Source organism: Aphis gossypii, chromosome 1, assembly GCF_020184175.1.
Source record: "Aphis gossypii isolate Hap1 chromosome 1, ASM2018417v2, whole genome shotgun sequence".
NCBI lineage: Eukaryota > Metazoa > Arthropoda > Insecta > Hemiptera > Aphididae > Aphis > Aphis gossypii.
This window is the reverse complement of record NC_065530.1, coordinates 63,246,187-63,266,187: the sequence shown is the minus strand read 5'-3', so window position 1 is coordinate 63,266,187 and position 20,001 is coordinate 63,246,187. Positions and strand designations below refer to the sequence as shown.

Here is a 20,001-nt window from a genome sequence, read left to right as displayed (position 1 = left end):
GTTTATTTATTATTGAATTCAAATTCAACATCTTAAGATATCCATTTACTCAAGAGAGGTGCCTATAGACTGTAGTATAGGTTTTGAGTAACAAAATCTTCTATTCGATAGTGTGATACCAGGAAATGAGTAGTTACCTATATATTCTGGTGTTGAATTATTATTAGCGTAATAGCGTACAATAATTTACTATTCGTAAGTTGAGAAATAAAAATAATAATATTAAATATTTTCAATAACATAAATATATATATACATTTTGTTGTAAGTACTTACACAGATTATTTTAAACTTTAGATCGTATAATATAAAAATAATAATAGAATTTCGTTCCCTGTTAAATAATACGATTTAATTAACGATAGTAATTCATTTTAAAAGTGATTATATTGGTATAATTGTATGAGTTAGATTACCTTTATACTTTCGTGTAAATAACAAACGCACGCAGTTAAATCAAATATTTTTAATGCTGTAACAATTATAGCTTTAAAATGTGATGCACAATGAAGCTTAGAAAATGACGAGAACTTTGAATGGTACAATTGTATTCAAGTGGTATTGTAAACACAAAACACAAATTCTTTGTTAATGTAAATTAATTTAATCATTACGTATAGAAGAAATAAGAAATGAATTTACATATAAATCTTAGTTCTTGTAATAGTAGCAGCTTTGTACATTTTGAATTTCAATCATAGGAAATAAACATTTCTTATAACAGATTAATTTTTTATGTATTTATTATTTTTTGAATTTTTTAAAAATTACCCATATGTGTATATGATTAATCTTAACTCAAATTGTTGTTTTTATAGGAAAAATATAATTATATGTAATTAAAAAAAAAGAGAGAAGTTTGTTCTGTCGTAATAATTATTATACTTATATAATTTAATAGTGTTGTTCATTTTGAGTATATTTTGACGATGTCATTATATACGTATAGTAAAATGTAATAATATAAGTAACATTTTCAAATTCTAATGTTTTATTATTATTTTTTTTTTTTGTGATTAGAATAAAATAACAAGAATTGAGTTTGAGTCCAATGTCGTAAAAATTTAAACTTCTAATCAGTCATACAAAATTATGGATAACTAAACTTTTTATTTTTATTCCAGATAAGAAACTTATGAAGAATAATGTATCATGTTTTCAAATCTTGAGTTATACAATTAGATAAATTTATTATTTTGAAAACTACTAGGAATATTATTCTTTTGATCTCTTTAAGTACTTATTTAAATTCAATTTTATTACTAGAAAATAAGCTGAAATTTGAGGATTGAGTTATTATTTGGTATTATAAAAAGCGTCTAAGACATAAATATATATAAAAATACACACCATTGTATAACCAATACATTCATAACTTCACTTAGAAACTAAGTAATAATAATTAACTATTATTAAATTTTAGTTTAATCGTACAATATTTTAAACGCAGATATCAAATTGTTTTTGAAAAAAAAAAAAATGCCCCGATAGAAACAAAATCAGATAAGATGGTATATGCTGCATACATGCATGTTAACATATTATCTAGTTTATTAAAGATTTTATTATAATTTTTATTCATGTTTTGAAAAGTAATATAACATATATTAATAATAGCATTATTAATTCAAAAAGTTATCTGCTGATGTCATGAATTCCTATTTAATATAAAAAAAATCTATTTAAATATCACATTAATACAATGTATTGTTGTTATAACTTAATATTTTTGTTTTAGGCAGGTAATATGTATCGACGACACGAGTCGCTCATCAGTCAGGTGACCAAAACGGCAGATGACGTGCCGGTGATCGTGACTAGATTGGCGAGCACGGAAAAGAACGACATTGATTACTATCCCTTTTCACAAGTACTACGAATACGTGTCCTACAGGTAATATTCAAGGATTTGGTCACATATAAAAGAGGGATGTTTATACGGGGGTTAATATAAAATCCTTTTATTGATCATATATGGAAACGAATGTAATTTATACGCGCAGATGACGTGTGTGTCGAAGATTATCACGAATGATGGCTCGTAATTCGATATAAAAGGGTTTTAAATCTGGAAATTGAATCACTGGAATGAAATTAAATTATCGCAAAAGCAAATTCAGATTTAAAATATTAGTAGTTTTTGGGTATTTTTTTGTACCAAAAAAATAATATTAAATGTTTACTGTAAATTAGGTTCTTATTAAATGATAATTTAATTCTAACGCGAAGAAATTCTTGGAAGACAAAACAAAATTGATTAGGATTAATTTGAATACTTAGGCACATTATTTTCGTATGAGAAAAATTATTATACCGTGTGTTCCAAAATTACCGTATAACCCTAAATGATTTAAGAATTTACGTGAGATCACGTCATATTTATATACTTGAATAATTTTTTTATAAGAAATCTTAAAGAAAATTTAAATTTGATGACATACATTTTATTAAAAACTAAGTAATGATAAAAAAAAAAAAAAACATTCAAATATATTGATTTTATTGTGGAGATAATTAGATTTATAGAAATGTTTGATCGTTTAATATTAATAATAACAATATCAACAAATAATAGTAATAATGATAATAATTTAATGATTAGGTATATAATAATGTTTATAAAGAAATGCTACGTAGTGTCAACCACTATTGTGTCAATGTCTTTTTTTTGTGTAAATAAATGAAAAAAATAAAATGAAATGTTACAAAAATGTTCATCTCGGTTGTATTTGATAAAGTCGTCCAAATATTTAATGAAACTTTCATTTAACCAAAGAAAAATGTTAGCTGTTTGGATTTTATTGTGTGAATGTTATTATTGGTACCTTCTCTATTGTTTTGGTTATATGTTTGAATTTCGTTTCTTTATTATTTTTCACTTATATGTTGTACCACCTTCTTAAACCATTTATTTTTATTTTTCCTTTTAAATAATAGTAAATTTTATTGGCCATTTATTTTAATACAAAAATTATTTTTTCAAAATCCAATAATTAAAATAAAATGAGAGTAAGTGGGTATCACTCTGTTGTAGATTGTTAAATTGGAATTCAATCATATAATATAGTTATATACGAAAAGCGATTCTGAGCAGAGACAGTTTGTCACTCTTTATCATTAAGTATATTTTATGACATTGTATTTTATAAATTGCTATTAAAGTAATTTATTTTACTAATAATAGTACGGTAGGCAGATTTAATTTTTTTACGAAAACATTATAATTTATAAATATTATTAATATTAATATTTAGTTGTCGTAATAGTATAATATATTTATACCATACTGTATTATTGTTTTTAATGTTAGAGTCAATATTACTTTACTGTAAAACAATGTAAATAGATTTATGGTATAAATTAATCTATGTTTTTGGAAAATGTAATCTCGTATAGTTAAATTAATAGTGTATGTAAGTATTAAGTCCCCCATGAATTATATTTTTGAAATATAACAAAGTAATTAACATCGCTAATTATTGTTTAAATATTTGCTTATAAGAACCACTCTCAAAATGGAATGAAGAATAAATTATTTTTTTAATTATTTATCGTGTATAAAGAAAAAAAAACATATCATTGTAAAAACAATACATTCATCGTTCCGCTCAAAATCTAAAACCCTATCAGAATATAGTTATCAGGATAGGGTTTGTCATTAAAAGATATGAACGATAATTGGCTGTATCAATTAAAAATTCTTTCTATCCAAAAGTTTCTAGAAAAAAATCTCTAAAATGAAATGAATAAATTACTTAGTTTACTAAAAATAGTTAATTAAAACAAATTAATATGCTGAACAGCTAAAATAATTTATTTTACAATTACAATTTTTTATTGGGAAATAGATTCATTTTAAATTAATCTATTTAAATATTTTGTAATTTGAAAAATTATTTGTAGGTATATTATATAAATTTAAAAATAATAAAAAAAGAGTGTCTGTTTGATTCACAATTCACTGATATTATTGAAAGCTGTTTTGTAAATTTGAATTTTATGGAATGTAAATTAAGTACTGGTACATATTAAATATGAAAAGAAGTAAATAGGCTTATTAAAGCAATATATTATTGGTGAATAAACAATACCAATCGTGATTTAATTTTTTTGGTATGAATATTATGTATGTAAATATAAGTACTTACTACAGTATGTCTTTTGTTGTTGATAATCGTTTATGTATGTGTATGTTCAAAAATATTCAGTCTAAAAAACTAATATTCTTGAATGTATTTATAAGTCATAAATCAATAATTTATTAGTAATGACTTATGAATACTATGTTTTTATAAAATCTGCAACGAATATTTAATAATTTGAATATATATATTTATTTACTCAAACACCAATCTTTCAAAAAAATAAATTTCAACCAAAACAATTTAATAAAATGAAATATATTTTTCATAATAATAATAAATCGAATTTACTTTTATATGTCAACATTGGTACAGATTTTACAGTGTACTATCAGGTAAATCACTTGAGCTAGTATGTAAACACAAATTTCCATATTAAATTTGAATGCGATCGTTGTAGCAATCTAAGATAGATTATTTTTAAGCTATTTTGATAGTTTTTTTTTATTATTCTGTAATTGTGTTAAACATTAAGAGAAGAATATTTCCAATCTATTGGTTTTAAATGATATTTGTTTATCTAAGAACAAACGATTTTCAAAGTAATACAATTGTTCTTAAAGTTTTATGTAGCATATTGTTTAATAGAAATGTGAATTGTAGATGTCTTTAGAAATTCAAATGCGTCCAAATTACAATGACTTTTTGAAAGTTTTCCAAAAGAACGAAAAAACTGGATTCTTACGGAATCATTTTCCAATGCTATTCCAAATTAAAATTGCCATTTAACGTTATTAAAACAATTTATATTTATTAAAAACTAATATGACTTTGATCCACTTAACATTAAAACTATATACATGAAAAATAAAATGTACGATATATTAATTACTTATTTACATTGAATGTCAATCGAGTGAATAAAATTGTGAATTGATGTTATTTATTTATACGAATGAAATGGTTTAATAATGGTAATTTAGTGGTTTAACAATTATAACATTTGTTAGAATATAGAATTATGTTCTCTGTTGATTCACTCATCTTAGTTATACAGTGATACTAACCATACTTATAGATGTAATAATTAGTTACTATGTCTATTGTATCAACCACCATTATTATTAAACATCTGTAAGCATTAAGCAACGATAAATCTTTCGAAAACAATTCATTAAAACTAAACTTTCATATTTACATATTGTTTTATCTAAAACAATATAATATGACTTTTAACGATTTACCATGTGAGAAAATCGCTGTGTTTTAATATTATTTTAAAATTAAACATATTATATAGATATTATTAATAATTTTACTTATTAATAATTAGAGTAGTATCCAGACAAGTATGTGTTTGTTGTAAATTATATGACTTATTCATAAGTTGTTGTGTAATATGTTTCTACGTTATACGAACATTATGTAAGTGGATTTTCCGTAATTGTTTTCGATTCATGAATTTGGGCATAACAGTTTAATCACGTTCATATTACTACTTAGAAACTTGTTTTGAACTTTGGAAATACATTCTGTGCTACTTTTAGTTATGGAACGTGTTTGAATTCCATTGATCGAGTAATCATTTTAGTTTAAACTGTTTAGATAAGTGATTAAGTAAACTGAAATATTGAAATCATTCTTCTAGGTGGTTTATTATTATTAAATGAGAAAACAAATTTCATCGTTAAATACTACTTCATTAACAAAAAACTGAGTATTTATTTGAAAATAGGGTTGTACTATGGAATTCTTCAAATCCTAGAATACCTACATGATATATTAATAATAATTTTTTTTTTTAATTTTGTTAATATGTTTTCTCATGTAATTGCAACAAAGTACCTATCATTAATATTAATAATTGTGTGTTACATATTATATTATATTATACTTATTCTTTATTTGATAACAGTTGTTTTATTATAAATCATATTTTACCAAAATTATATTATTTTAGATGATTTATCGCTTAAAAAACATTTATTATTCTTTCAGGCCATTAAAATTCAATGCTGAGAGTGAATATATTTATTAAATTGTGTAAATAATATTCAATTCATGAAATTAAAGAATTACGAATTATAAAAATTGAAGAATATTGGAATACCAAATAAATATTGTTAAATGTTAATAAAAAATACATTTAAAAAAATAAAACTATTTTTAGTACCAAGCTACATAGTACATTCTATAACTAGGAAAATAAAGAATTACATATATTTTAACTATGGCCTATGAGTTATAAAAAACAACAACAATAATTATGCTTAAAAGTACAAACAAGATCCACGTTTCTATCTAAAACAACCCTTTAAGCGGAAAATCATATTCAAACAAACAAAAAACACATTTTTGTAAAATCAAACATTTAATCGCTCCGCTTAGAATATTGGCCAATCATTTAAATTAAATATGTATTGTTTACTACATCAATATAATATAATATTATAGATAATTAATTATAAAAAAAGTATTTTTGGAGAATGTCGTACATCATGTAGGTAGTAATTTACAGGGGCATTGATAAAATTAATTTAATTATTTTATTTGTTGCACATTCAAAAGGTTTTTTTCATACGATTAAAGAACAATACATACCAAAATAATTGTGACTTTTTATTTATTCATTTTATTGAACGCATGGGGCGGCGAAATCATTTGTAATCAATATAGTCAGTCCGAAATCCGACCATTTTCGGACCTCTGCATCCAAATCCAATGGATTTATTGCTTTTCAGAAAACGTTTTTTCTCTTTCTATTTTCTTGTTGAATAAATATGTACAAATGAAACCCTCACACTACTAGTTGCAAATATTTGAACACTAGCTCATATTGACTTCTTTTAGTTGTCGATTTCAGTCAATTTAATGTATCGAATGAACGCTTTTACATCTATTGAGAAGTTCAACAAAAGTATCTTATAACGATGATAATCTTGTTATATTTCGTAACTAGTTAAATGTAACATATTAATAATAATTATCATTATCGGTCGTCTTTATGCTTTGCCCACAGATCGTTTGCGGCATACTTGCAGTCGTCATGGGCAGCGTGGCTTGCATAGAAGAGAAAGGTTCATTTGGCAACCTCGGGCTGGGCATACCGACCGGACTCAGTACCGTACTCGCTGCAGGTATGTATGATTATGACAGTAGGTGTTATAAACATTTTTATGATCTATATTTTCCTCTAATAACGTATTTATAAGTACCACAGTCTGATATTTTGATTAAATATACTCGTAATATTAATATACATGCAGAAATAATGGGTATAGAAGACATTTCTTAGTTAGCTATAAATTTTAGTCACATAGTTATATAATATATTATATGTTACCTATATGATTTATTTATTTATTTTTAATTTTAAAATAATAATTTTTTACATGACTTGTTATAAAACTATTTATTTTTAAATATACATTTACATTATTTTCATATACAAATATCACAAAATTTATACAGTTATAAACTATCACGATTTAATTGGTGTCAAGACTATAGTATGTTATGAATTATTAAATTATAATTACGGATTGCTAAGTTCTGTTAAATATAAAGCTAATAAAATATAATACACAGAAATTGTTCGTAATTTATACAATTTTAAACTTCAAATGGAATATAATATAGTTTTAATTAATATGTAAAAAAATGTAAAAATTACTTACACTTCTAAAAACAAAAACAAAATAAATCAATTAAAATCCATAAAATAAATAAAAATATTAAGTATATATTGATTTTATTGATAGTACGTATTAATAGACGTTAATGTGTGGAATTTCAACTTAAATAAATAAAATATTTTATTGTATTTAATAAAAGTTTTAAAACATTTATATTTTTATGGTGTTTCTTTGTTGAGATAATTTAAATAGTATATAAATAGAATAATTTTGGTTACATGAAAGTGTGTCTATTTTATTGTAGGTTGTTGGTACCTATTTACCTATTATGTCGATCCAACTTCATATTTTGTAATTTATTTTTCGTGTTCATTAATTAATGATTTATAATAGAATAGATTTATTAAATTATTTATCGTTCAATTTTAATTTACATTAAAAAATCACTGTGCGTAAATCTACAGAAATTTAAAAATGAATTTTAAAGTTTTCGCATGCTGGCATAGATAATTTCAGTATTAAGTGAAGTTTTATGTCGAATTAAAAACAGTAAGCGTATATACATGCATGGATTAACGTTTAACTAATTGAAAGTAATAATACTCTTCGAGAAACGAGAATTTAATAATTCAGTCATTATCTTTAGGTTTAAATTTTTATTGTAATATAGCTAAACAATATAAAATAATGATAAGTATAGTGTTAAAAAGTATTATAATATATTTATATTGAATATATATAATGTTATTTAAGAAATTTAATTTTAATAAAAATTGAGAATCGCATGTCTTTAAAAAAAACAATAAGTAATATTTTACAAAATAAAATCGTATAAAATTAGGTAATTTTATTTTATTTATTTAAAAAACACTATTCGTAAATCAGTATCACATTTTTGAAGATGAACTCAAGATGTGGCCAAATTCGTAAAGCCAAAGCATACCGATATAAATTATTAAAGAGATCAAACGCGAAAAAGTTTCACCTTTGTCGTAAAATATATGAGCCAAATGACATCGATTTTAAAGTGTGATCAGTTAAAAGTAGATGTCACGTTTTTTGACGTATATACATTACGATACATGGAATGTCGTACAGATTAAAATTAAAAGAAAGAAGATAGAATACAATTGGATGAATTTCAACAAGTGCAGGTAGCAATTAAAGAATCATCGAGCGCGGATAAAACGAAACTGAACACTTCCCGAATAAAGTATATATTTGAAGAATAATATTATTTCAAAATAGTGTTAGAATTGGTAAAATCGATAAAAATTTTGTATTTGTTAAAATAATATAATATTACGAAGCGTGTGGGTAGTAATAAACATAAAAATTTCGTTGAAATTGTGCAACTACAGACTATAACCAATGATAAAACTAATACAACTTGATAATATTCCAACATTATCCGGACAGTATGAAGAATGGTTGTAATTCTTCATTAGAAATATATATTGGATACAATATACAAATAAAAATTTAACTGTTAAACAAAAGTTTTTTATTTTAAGTCATTACTGATGAACAGTATTAAACTCCGAGTAACAATAACAGCAATAAACTATATGATGCGTCCTAGTCCAGTTTATTTACATGCTATATAACAATAAGAAAGTTTTAATACAAACTCGTGTAAAAAATGTTGTTGACTTTTCCTCATTGAAAGATGAATCAGTGGTAAAAATGCTTAACAATCCGTGTATTGTTAGATTCTGCTTCAATAAATAATTTTGTAACGGTTAAACTTGTAAATAATTTGGGTTTAAAAAAACAGATCATTATAATATATAAGTGGAATTGGTAAGCTACTCAAAACTTGAAACGAAATGCATGATTAAGTGATTCGGTCGTGTAGAAACGATTATTAACTAATATACAATTATTGGTGGCAGATCGATCAATAAACGGACCTATATTATACTAAGAAATAAAATTCAGACTTGTATCGCTGGAATAAAAGTATAAGGCATAGTAAAGGGTGTTATATGAATTATTAAATAAAAAAAAAAATGATTTAAGAATTAGTAAATTTTGTGAAATAGTTTTGAAATCGGATAAATGTGCTGGAATCGATTCTCAATGATATTGTATTTTAATACAGTACGTTAAAACGTAGGCGGTAGCTTTACAGTGAAATTTCCATATCGAAAAAATGTGTCTCAGTTGGGATAATCTTATGCGGCATTGCGTAACGTTGACTTTTGTAGGTAGAGTGAAGATTTGAAAAAAATCCAGTGTTAAAAACAAAATAAGTGAAGTTTATGCGTGAATACGCAGATTTAAACTATATAAGCTCTCTCGAGAAATTGACGTACACTGAAAAATGTGCTATCTGGCACACCATTACGTGTAATAGATCTAAGCAGTATTACTATAAAATTACGTGTCGTATTCGTCTCTTACTAATACCGAAACGAACGGCGTAAGTCTAAATAATGTCATTTTAAAGGGAATGATGATCTGAGACGATTTGTTATTTAGACTAGATATTTGAATTTTATACGCCTATAGTTTTTTTGTTCCCGCTAATAGAATCATATGTATCGTCAAATAAATGTTATTGAAAATTATTAGGGGGGGGGGGGCTTTTAAAATGTCGTTTATGAAGAGGAAATAGTAATTCACAATAATATATAAAATGTGAATACATATTTGTGGTATTTGTTGAAATATTGTTTCAGGGTTGATACTGCGAACATTTTGATATGAAATAATAACACCTTATTAACAGAAAAAAAAAAATTGTATGATAAAAAAAGAATCACGATTTTCGTTTCCGAACAATGAGTTTTAATTCGTATGTTATAATACCTAGAACTGTATAGTAAAAACAAAAGACAGTAATTTGCTGTTCACAAAATGGCGTAATAATTATTTATTTAAATTGAATAGGCAATATTCGAATGAACGTCGAAAACAATAGATTTATTTTACGCTAGTCTGATTTGATGTCATAGATTTACCCCTGAACGGTGTTGAGGAAAATCGGAAGTGAAGAATATTTTTTATCATATCCAGAAAATAAAATTACGTCACAGAAAAATAAACTTATTATAATCATTATTGATTACCGATTATTTAATCAAAAGTCAATTAGTCAATAACGTAAATTAATAGGTACATTCCACAATATAACTAATAAAATAGTACGTTGTGATGCATATTGGGAGTAAAATCGATGTATAGACTTTGAATTTCACACAGTTTTAAACTTTCAACAAATATGTTTTTCACATCATTTTTCTTTGACAACCTCCGGCAAAAGTATATTGCTTATTGTTATGTAAACGAATGAGATCGGAAGAGATAAAGTTAAACCTTTTTCTATATCATATTATGTTGCGCGGAATAATAGGTTGCGGATTATAATACGTAGGGGATGTATAATGCGTATTGAATTATTACATACCAACGTGTATTTTAACAAACCGTGGAGTAGGTCAGAAAAGTTGCAACGTTGATGTGTAACGCATAACTAAAATATGAATAAACAGTAAACATCATATAAATAATAATTACATGCATAATATTATATAGGAAATTATTACATATTCTTGTTATTAGACGTTCATTATTATATATTTTACGTGAGCGCAAAACACACGTCTAATCTAATGTACCGTACATTCGTTTTTACATTTGATTGAGATCTCCAATCCGCGTATTAAGTTCACTAAAAGCTGTGTTAACTTCTCTGAAAACTTTTATTAACAATGTAAAATACATTATACACGTCTTGGCCAAACGAAAAAGAGTCGATGAGCAATATAGAACGTTAGTTTTTTGTTTTATTTTATATCCTCTGCAAAGATTTTTTAACTTTTTTCTTTTATTTATACCTATCCTTTAACTATTGACCCTTAAATATTTTATAGCTTTCACATAAAAACCACTTTTGAAACACACTCGAGAATACTAAAACCTTTATACTTCCATCTAGATGTTTTGTAATAATATTATTTTCATACAAAGAAATCACGTTTGAATTGATTATATTTTTCATAGAAAATGTAAAAAATTGTACATATATGAATTTACTACTTAACGCTTTTGCGTAATTTTTTCATTTCTCAAAAATAATTAATTTTTTTTTCCAATTTTAAATCTAGTACGGGTGTTAACTAGTGGACAATTAATAAGCATTATCAATAAATAATGTAAAAAAAAATTTGTTTTTTTTTTACGCTACTATAAGTAGTATTTTTATTGAATAATTTTCAATTTTTAAAAAATCTTAAGTGTTAAGTTGGCTCAGCTATAATCAGTTTGAAAAATTACTGTCCAAATCAAATTAATATAAATGAAAGCACCTATTACAAAATTTGTTTAATATATCAAATATTAGCTGATAAGCTGGTTACTCTTATTTTATTCTATGAAACAGTTTGATAAATCTAGACGCTGAGAAACATCAGAACAGTTATTTAAGGAGAAACACAAGAACAGTTATAACAGTAATTACTTATGGATTACCGCAATATTTATAGGGGCAGTTTTGAAGGTAGTAAAGGTGTGCCATAAATAAATAGTATGAACTTGTTAATTTCAGTCTTGGGAAGTTGGTGTAAATGAAGCTCTCATTTATAGGTCTTGTCACATAATATGGTACCCTTGATTGAGATAGCTCATTTCCCATTCATCTCTTGCCATACAATATAATATTGTAAACATGTATAAATATATATTATTATATATTATAAAAATATAAAAAAAAATTATGGAAAATTGTTAAATAAATCGTTATATTTTCCATCAATTTAATTCTTTTTTTTTTACTTGATATGTCTTAATAGAGGACACGTTTAAGTTCCTTCTTAGTATCCTTTATAAAAAGGTTTAACTGTATACCTTTAATTATCAACAAAATTACAAAACCTACAATATTTTAGAATTATCCATTTCAGTAATATAAAAAAGAATTTTTCTTCACGAATTAAAAACCTATTTATTTAAATTTATATTTTAATCAAATTGTATAATGTGTATTATATAAGTTCATTGGATACAAAAATCTTTATAGGAAACTCATCACTTTCTATACTATATGTCTTATTTCAACAGATATTTGTTTGAAGTATTGAAGTTTTTTATTTAATTATGTACAGAATTTTATAACTAATACCTAAGTAATAAATAATTATTAAATGTTTAATAAATGTTACAACTATGAGGTAATAATCATTAACCCATTATATTGTAATAATTTCATGGTTTTCATAAAATCCACTCTACAATACCTACCTACCTAATTTATTAATTCCCATATAAATAATGATATTGTTGTTCCGTGATTAACATTATTTTACCATTAATTATTAATAATAATATATTATCTTACAAAATGTAATTGTAATGTTTGCTGTTGTATTATTTTATATGTTAATTATTTTGTATGTTAACTAATTTTTCCATTTGTTTTAATAAAATAAAATAAATTAATACATATTTAGAATTCAATATTGTTAATTATTTCAATCGCAGTTTGTATTGACCGTAAAAGCATAATGGATATTTTATTGCTTTTTAAAGTTTAAAGAAAATTAAAATTTGCATAGCAATAGTATTATTTATCACACAATAATTGTATTATACTTAATATGCTCAATAAGCTAATTAATATATATTTTAAATAAATCTTAATTAATGATTCTCGAGGAAACCAATTATTTTTTTAAATTTGTTAATCTGATATAATATAATATTATATTATATTATAAAGCTTTATAAAATATATATTTTTTAATTAAAATTGTGGAAATAAAATTAATAAAATTGAGAAGATTTTAATAACAGTGGAAAAAAGTTAACATTTATGACATAGTTTTAAACTGCTTTAAAATCGATGGTTATGTGAATGGCAGATTCAGCAGTAATGTCTGAAATGAACTTACTTCAAAATTTTTAAATTCAATATTTAAAATAAAAACCAAGAAAAACTCCATCTGTTATAAAAGTGAGTTTTGGGTGTTTCTCAACATTGAGAGATCGCTATTTAATAGGTGTGTTAAATTTAAACTTAATTTTTGTTAAATAAACAAAAAATATCCATATTTAACAAATAAAACATTTTTAAACTAAGGATAAACAAGTAGAAAAGTATCTATTTGGATGCTGTCATTATATTATTTTTATATAACTATTAGTATTTACCTAATTAAATAGGCCGAACAAACTTTTTTGCCGAAAACATTGAATATATGTTATTAGTTTTAAGTCAATATTAACGTATCATTAAATTATACGAAGGCTCATGATAAAAATAAGAAATAATTTGAATCTAGTCCAAATATTTTTAAAACTGCATTGTCATGTATAGAAAATACGTAGTCTATCAAGAATGTTCAGAGTACTTACTAAAAATATTTTTTAAATCACAACAAAATAGCTAAAATGATTTTGAGAAAATACTGGACTTGAACGCTCTTTGGGATGTTATTTTTCAGTACATAAATCAATGTCTGTGGTACTGGTCGGCTAACATACAGACACGTGATCTAAAAACACCGCCTGAGCCACCAGTCACCGTCGTATGTTATTCAAGTGACTGAAATAATTACTGAAAACGTAGCTATCACTAAATTAAAAATTTTCTTATCTAAAAAATAAATTTTCTCATAAAAATTATGTATTTTATAATAAACTAAACTTAAAAACAACTTTTATAATTTTACATTGAAAATCAAATCAGAAATCTAAAACGTATAAAATAGTTTGATGTTATTGACCATAAAATAGACAAACCGTTATGTATATACGCATTGTCCGGTTCGTGCACAACTTGCGTTTGGTCGTTACAAACGGATGGAAAGCTTTTCTATCTGAGCTGCACAAGTCTGCCCGATTGGGTCTTACTATAGCTTAGATAAAAGACTAAATGTTGGGTGGTCGGCCACTCGGCCTTTATACCTACGCACTTTATACGCGTTATCGGCGATTTTCTTTGGTGGTTATGTGTTCGATAAAACAAAACCACACATTTGCGATCGCCGAGAAATGCATATTGGATAATCATATATAATGGTAATTTTGTCGTAGTTAAAAGACCGGAGTAATAACAATCAGATAACAACGGGTATACACTGAAACGTCTATACAGGTACACATATATAATATATTATATATATTATGAAAATATCTGAAAAAGGGCGTAAACATCTTGCATTTGATAGACTGGAAGTGTACGTAGATTCACGACTGGTCTCTTTATTATTGCGGTTGTAGTTTGGACAGTGGTGAATTGTGCAACCCCATTTTGGTTAGGTTACAACTTGATAATCCATCCGAATTTCCATAATATTGGCGTTCTCAGCTATTGTATTAGGACCAACTTGTTAATTTTTAAATTTTCGTTGTGGCTTATTTAATTTCTACAGTATGCAAGTATTAATTTACCTTCGTTTCTAAAAATAGATATAGAGGTCCTTGATTAGTCTCCAACGCTGAAAGTGAGATATAATTACATTACCTAAATTGGACTCAACATTGGCAGTATGTGTGTTATATAAATATAATTATGACTTGAGGTGAGGGTCTCAAAATCAGATAGTTCCGAACTTAAGGCACCTAATGGACGAGAGTTTAGTGTAGCTTTGATACGACTTAGGAGGGTATTCAATTCTTAAACCGTTAGCCGTTAAACTCTGAAGATTCGTTACAATAATGTTTTCTTTGATTTGACATTTCTATTAATTATATTATCCTTCTTAAAAAAATTTTCATTTCGGATTTATATGTTCGATTACGATATTTTGGGAATATTTTATTATGCAAAACTTTTCTAAAATATAAATCAAGCAAAAAGTTATCACGCAGATGAAAAAAATCAAAAATCACAAATGGAACGATGTCATTAACAAGAAAATTTCCAATGGAATACCCTTTTACTTTTGTAAAGTAAACATATACAACTTAAAAGAATACCTTAATACAAAAAATGAATTAAACATTTAAATGAATCTTCATTAAATCTGTTATTCATCAAAAAGTTACAATTTTAAACATAATTTAACCACAAGTCATTTTTCTGTAAGTAACTACAGGTTTAAAAAGTATAAAATTTATAAAAAATGTTATTTTAATTATTTGAAAAGGAAAAAAGTTTTATTGTTGTTGCATACCTATATGAATTATAACATTTAAAATTAGGGATTAACTTAATATTATATTATCATTATTTAATATTCCTAATTATGTTGTTTTTATAAAATATAATTCTTTCTATATATATTTTAATAGCAGTTATAAATGTTTGTTTTAAATTAAATTTGTAAAATTGTTATTAGTTATTACCTATGAATAAAAATTCGGATTGTTATAGTTCTAAATTTATTTATATTCAGTAATAATTTTACATACATGACGGAATAATATTAAAAAAAAAAAAAGTCAAATATTGACCTCTGAAATAAAACCGAAAATATTTTTTTATAAAATAAAGGAATACATCATTATTAACTAATCCACTATTGAATTTGCTCAAAATTTAAAATATAAGTAAAAATGTATAACTAGATTTCAGAGTTGCACAATGAATTCCCCACTATAGATTTGTGATAATTATACTTTGGCTAATCTAAGCTTTGACAACCTAGCCATCTTATGTTATATTAGATGATTATATAAAGGATAATAAATAATGAATAGATTTTGAGTTTTGAATAATCTGTACTTACAATTTTGTTGAAGAACAAATAACATAATATTATAACTCTTTGTATTAAATATATTTCTCTAGTTTAAATAGATTAGAAGCTGATTACTTCATAGAAGTTCCTTGGATCCCGGTAAGCTCTTTCCATTCTTCTTCGTTGAATCTGTAACTTATGATCAGTGATCACTCAATATTTGTTACACCGAAAGTACTTCCTATTCAAAATGCATTCTCTTGATGGTTGATTTTGCATGAGATGTAAATGTGTAAGACAGATATGGCCGATTCTCAGTTAGTTTATTATTATTTCTGTTTTATTGATGTTTTACATTGATGCAAGGGTTGTATATATTTTTTTTATTTCTCATAGTGTTGTGTTTTAATTTATTCAAATATTGTATGCGGAATGTGGATATAATGTATTTTTTTAAACCTATAATCGAAACGTACTTTAGTTTATGAATATCAGATAATACTGAATTTTTGGTGTAATAGTTAGTTAAATCGTTTCCTTATATTTTATTGTATTTTTATGTCTATCAAAATAAAAATTGGAAATTACCTACTTTTAATTTATACTTTTTATTTTTAAATAAATAATTTTTACAATAATTCATTATTTATTTTATACAACTAATTTATTTTATTTTTTTTATTTTATTTTAAGTAGGTACAATATTGTACTATAAAGTCTAAATATAAAGTTAACCACAAAAAAAAGAAGTGTAGTTATTTATTTGTACTGTAATATATGAATAATCATTCGACCTGAATGGTTAGGTAAATATGTATTATATTAATAAAATCAATATTCAATATTGTTGTATGAAGCTTTAACTCTAGTTAAAAATAAAATAACGATGTTAGGTAGTTATTAAATAACCCATTAAACTACTTGTTTATGAACGGAATAATTTAATTTAGCGAAAGAAAAATCAATAAAAAAATATTATTTTAATAAATAATAATAAGTGACCAAGTATATATATATATTATGTTCAAATATTTATAAAATAATAATAATAATAATAATATATTTTATCACTATTTTTCTAATCAATATAAGTTTATACATTTTTAGATGGAAAGTATTATTATGTATCTATCCAAAAAAAAAAAAAATGTAATAGTTACATAGAATAATTAATTTTATAATATTTACGAAAATTGAATACCTATTTAAACGAATTATAACAATGTTGCTTATTTGTTTCAAATAAAAATAAAAAAAAATACTATTTATAGAAAATTGAAACTTTTTTAATTTCCTATATTAAAATATTATTTGAAATACCTATACAGTAACTTTTTTTTTTTAAATATTTATATTAATTTTACGCTATTTATACAACAAATATGTTAACTACTGTATTGACTAATAAGTTAAATTAAATTTAAACTATTTATTAAGATTTTAAATCGGTTTTTTTAGTAGGTATTGATAAAAAAAAATAGGATTGGTCAAAAAGCTTGGAAATTTATACACGATCTCAGATAAGTTGTTCTTATAGCATTTTTAAAATATTAAAAATACATAGGTTTTTTTTGTTTTTAATTATTTGAAATGTTGACATAATTCAAATATTATTTTGTTGTTAAAAATGTATAAAGTTTTACGTTTTTATAGCTAGGTTTTGAAAATTTAAAATATACGGTTTCTCTTAATGCGTTCTTATAGAAACCTAAAAATTTCAGTTACACAAATATATATTTTCTTTTTTATACGAATCGAAATTATTTTTATTACCTCGGATATTAATTATTAATAAAAATACTCAGATTAATTTTAAACTATTTTTCCCACACACTCTTTTAGACAGTGCTGCGATTACATAAGTATAGGTTAGTTTATATTACTATAGATATCATGGGTGATGTAAACAAACCGTGTGTAGCACAGTCAATTCGCAATTTTTAAATAATCAGTTTGGTATACATAAAAAACATACGTGGTTTGGCCATGTACTAAATACGAGTCCTTATAATCCGTAGAACATAATAACAATAACGTATTTGATTTAAAATCAAACCGATCAAATGGATACGATTAAATGACCATGATAACAGCGGATAATTGACATCTCTTCCACCACCGGTAGTCGCGACATTGTATTCGTACCTACTATTTTGCAATACGTAGGTTAGGTACGTAATGTTATATATATAATATGTTAGTTGCAGGATACGTGTAAGTTAATAACAAATTGTAATATTATACAATTAGAATACATAACTATAATAAGCGCAATTGTTTTGGCGACAAATAAACTCATACCATATTAAGTACCTACCAATAGGAAAATAAATGATTAACAGACATAAAATGTTTCCGAGAAATATAGACAGTCGGTTATTTCTCAGAATCGTTTTTTGTATGCAATGATTTATTATTGAATTATAATTTAAAACACATCCTTTACAAAGACCTATTCAATGCGAAGTGCACTCGACAGTATATAATACAGCACAGTGACTTCACCGGTTATTTTTTGTTAGTTTTCCCAATTATTTTGAAAAGTACATACTAGGTATTAGTTGACCCCCTAAAGTACCAACTAGTCTCAAAGTTGAAGGTTGAAGATTGAAGAATTTTTTCTACTACAAAAGTGCCCTCAGAAACAATAAAAAAATAAACAAAAACACATCATTGTAAAAGCAATAGTCACATACTAACATTCATCGCTCCGGGTGTAAAACGTGTGCACGTATGTCTGTGTGCACACTCGAGCGTGTGTGTGTGATGATCGATCGATTACGATGGAAATGAAAATATCATAAAAATAGTTTAGTTACTGGATGGTGAAATTAAAATATTGCAGTATTATCATCCTCAACATTCGTCATGGCTTTTGAATAAAAACAAGTACTATAATAATAATAATAATAATAATCATTCATAAAAGATAAAGTGTAATTATAGCTGTATTAAATCATTGTTTTCAAAAATTAAGACTTCATATTTTCATAATATTGTTTTTACTTTTATGGGCACATTTTTTATATTACGATATTCTTTTGGTTAAACATGAAGCTTTTTTTATAATTTATTGTTACATCTCACTATTCTTGTTTTTACGAAGAGTATAATTTATAAAGTGACTGTCAAACCTATGTAATTGCTACAAATTTACTGATGCACATACTTTATAAATTCATATATTTTGGTTCGTATTATGTTTTCCAACAGAAATATCTCTACTCAAATTTTTAAAATAATCGTTTCTTAACTGGAAATTATATGAATAAACGAATAAGTTTTTGCGTTCAGACCACCCAAAGTCGGTTGTTATTACAGTGTTTTCATTAATTATAAATTTAAAATTAAAATTATAATGTTTTAGTATCACAATCATGCGTGTAATACGAGCCCCGGTTATTTATACATTATACTCAATTATAGTATACTTAATTTCTTGTTTGAAAAAAAAAATCTAAAATAATACCTATATTAAATGCTTGACGTAAAAGAATCTCATTTACTTTAACTACTTTAAATAATGATAAAAAACAACAATAGTATTAATGTATCAATATTTAGTAGTTCCAATGATATAGCATTTACATTGTTGATATTGTATTCATTAAAATATTCGGTATTGATTGGTCATAATAACTGATAATTAACTACTTG

The 20,001-nt window shown here is 24.5% G+C and overlaps 1 protein-coding gene across 1 annotated transcript in view; it reads left to right on the top strand.

The window, feature by feature from the left end:
• The window catches only part of LOC114132032 (uncharacterized), a 133,667-nt gene that overhangs the window by 37,018 nt on the left and 76,648 nt on the right, over nt 1–20,001 (top strand). The window contains exons 2-3 of the mRNA XM_050207855.1: nt 1,739–1,894; nt 7,102–7,219. Of these exons, the coding sequence (XP_050063812.1) occupies nt 1,739–1,894; nt 7,102–7,219 (274 nt within the window). The remainder of the gene's footprint in view (nt 1–1,738; nt 1,895–7,101; nt 7,220–20,001) is intronic.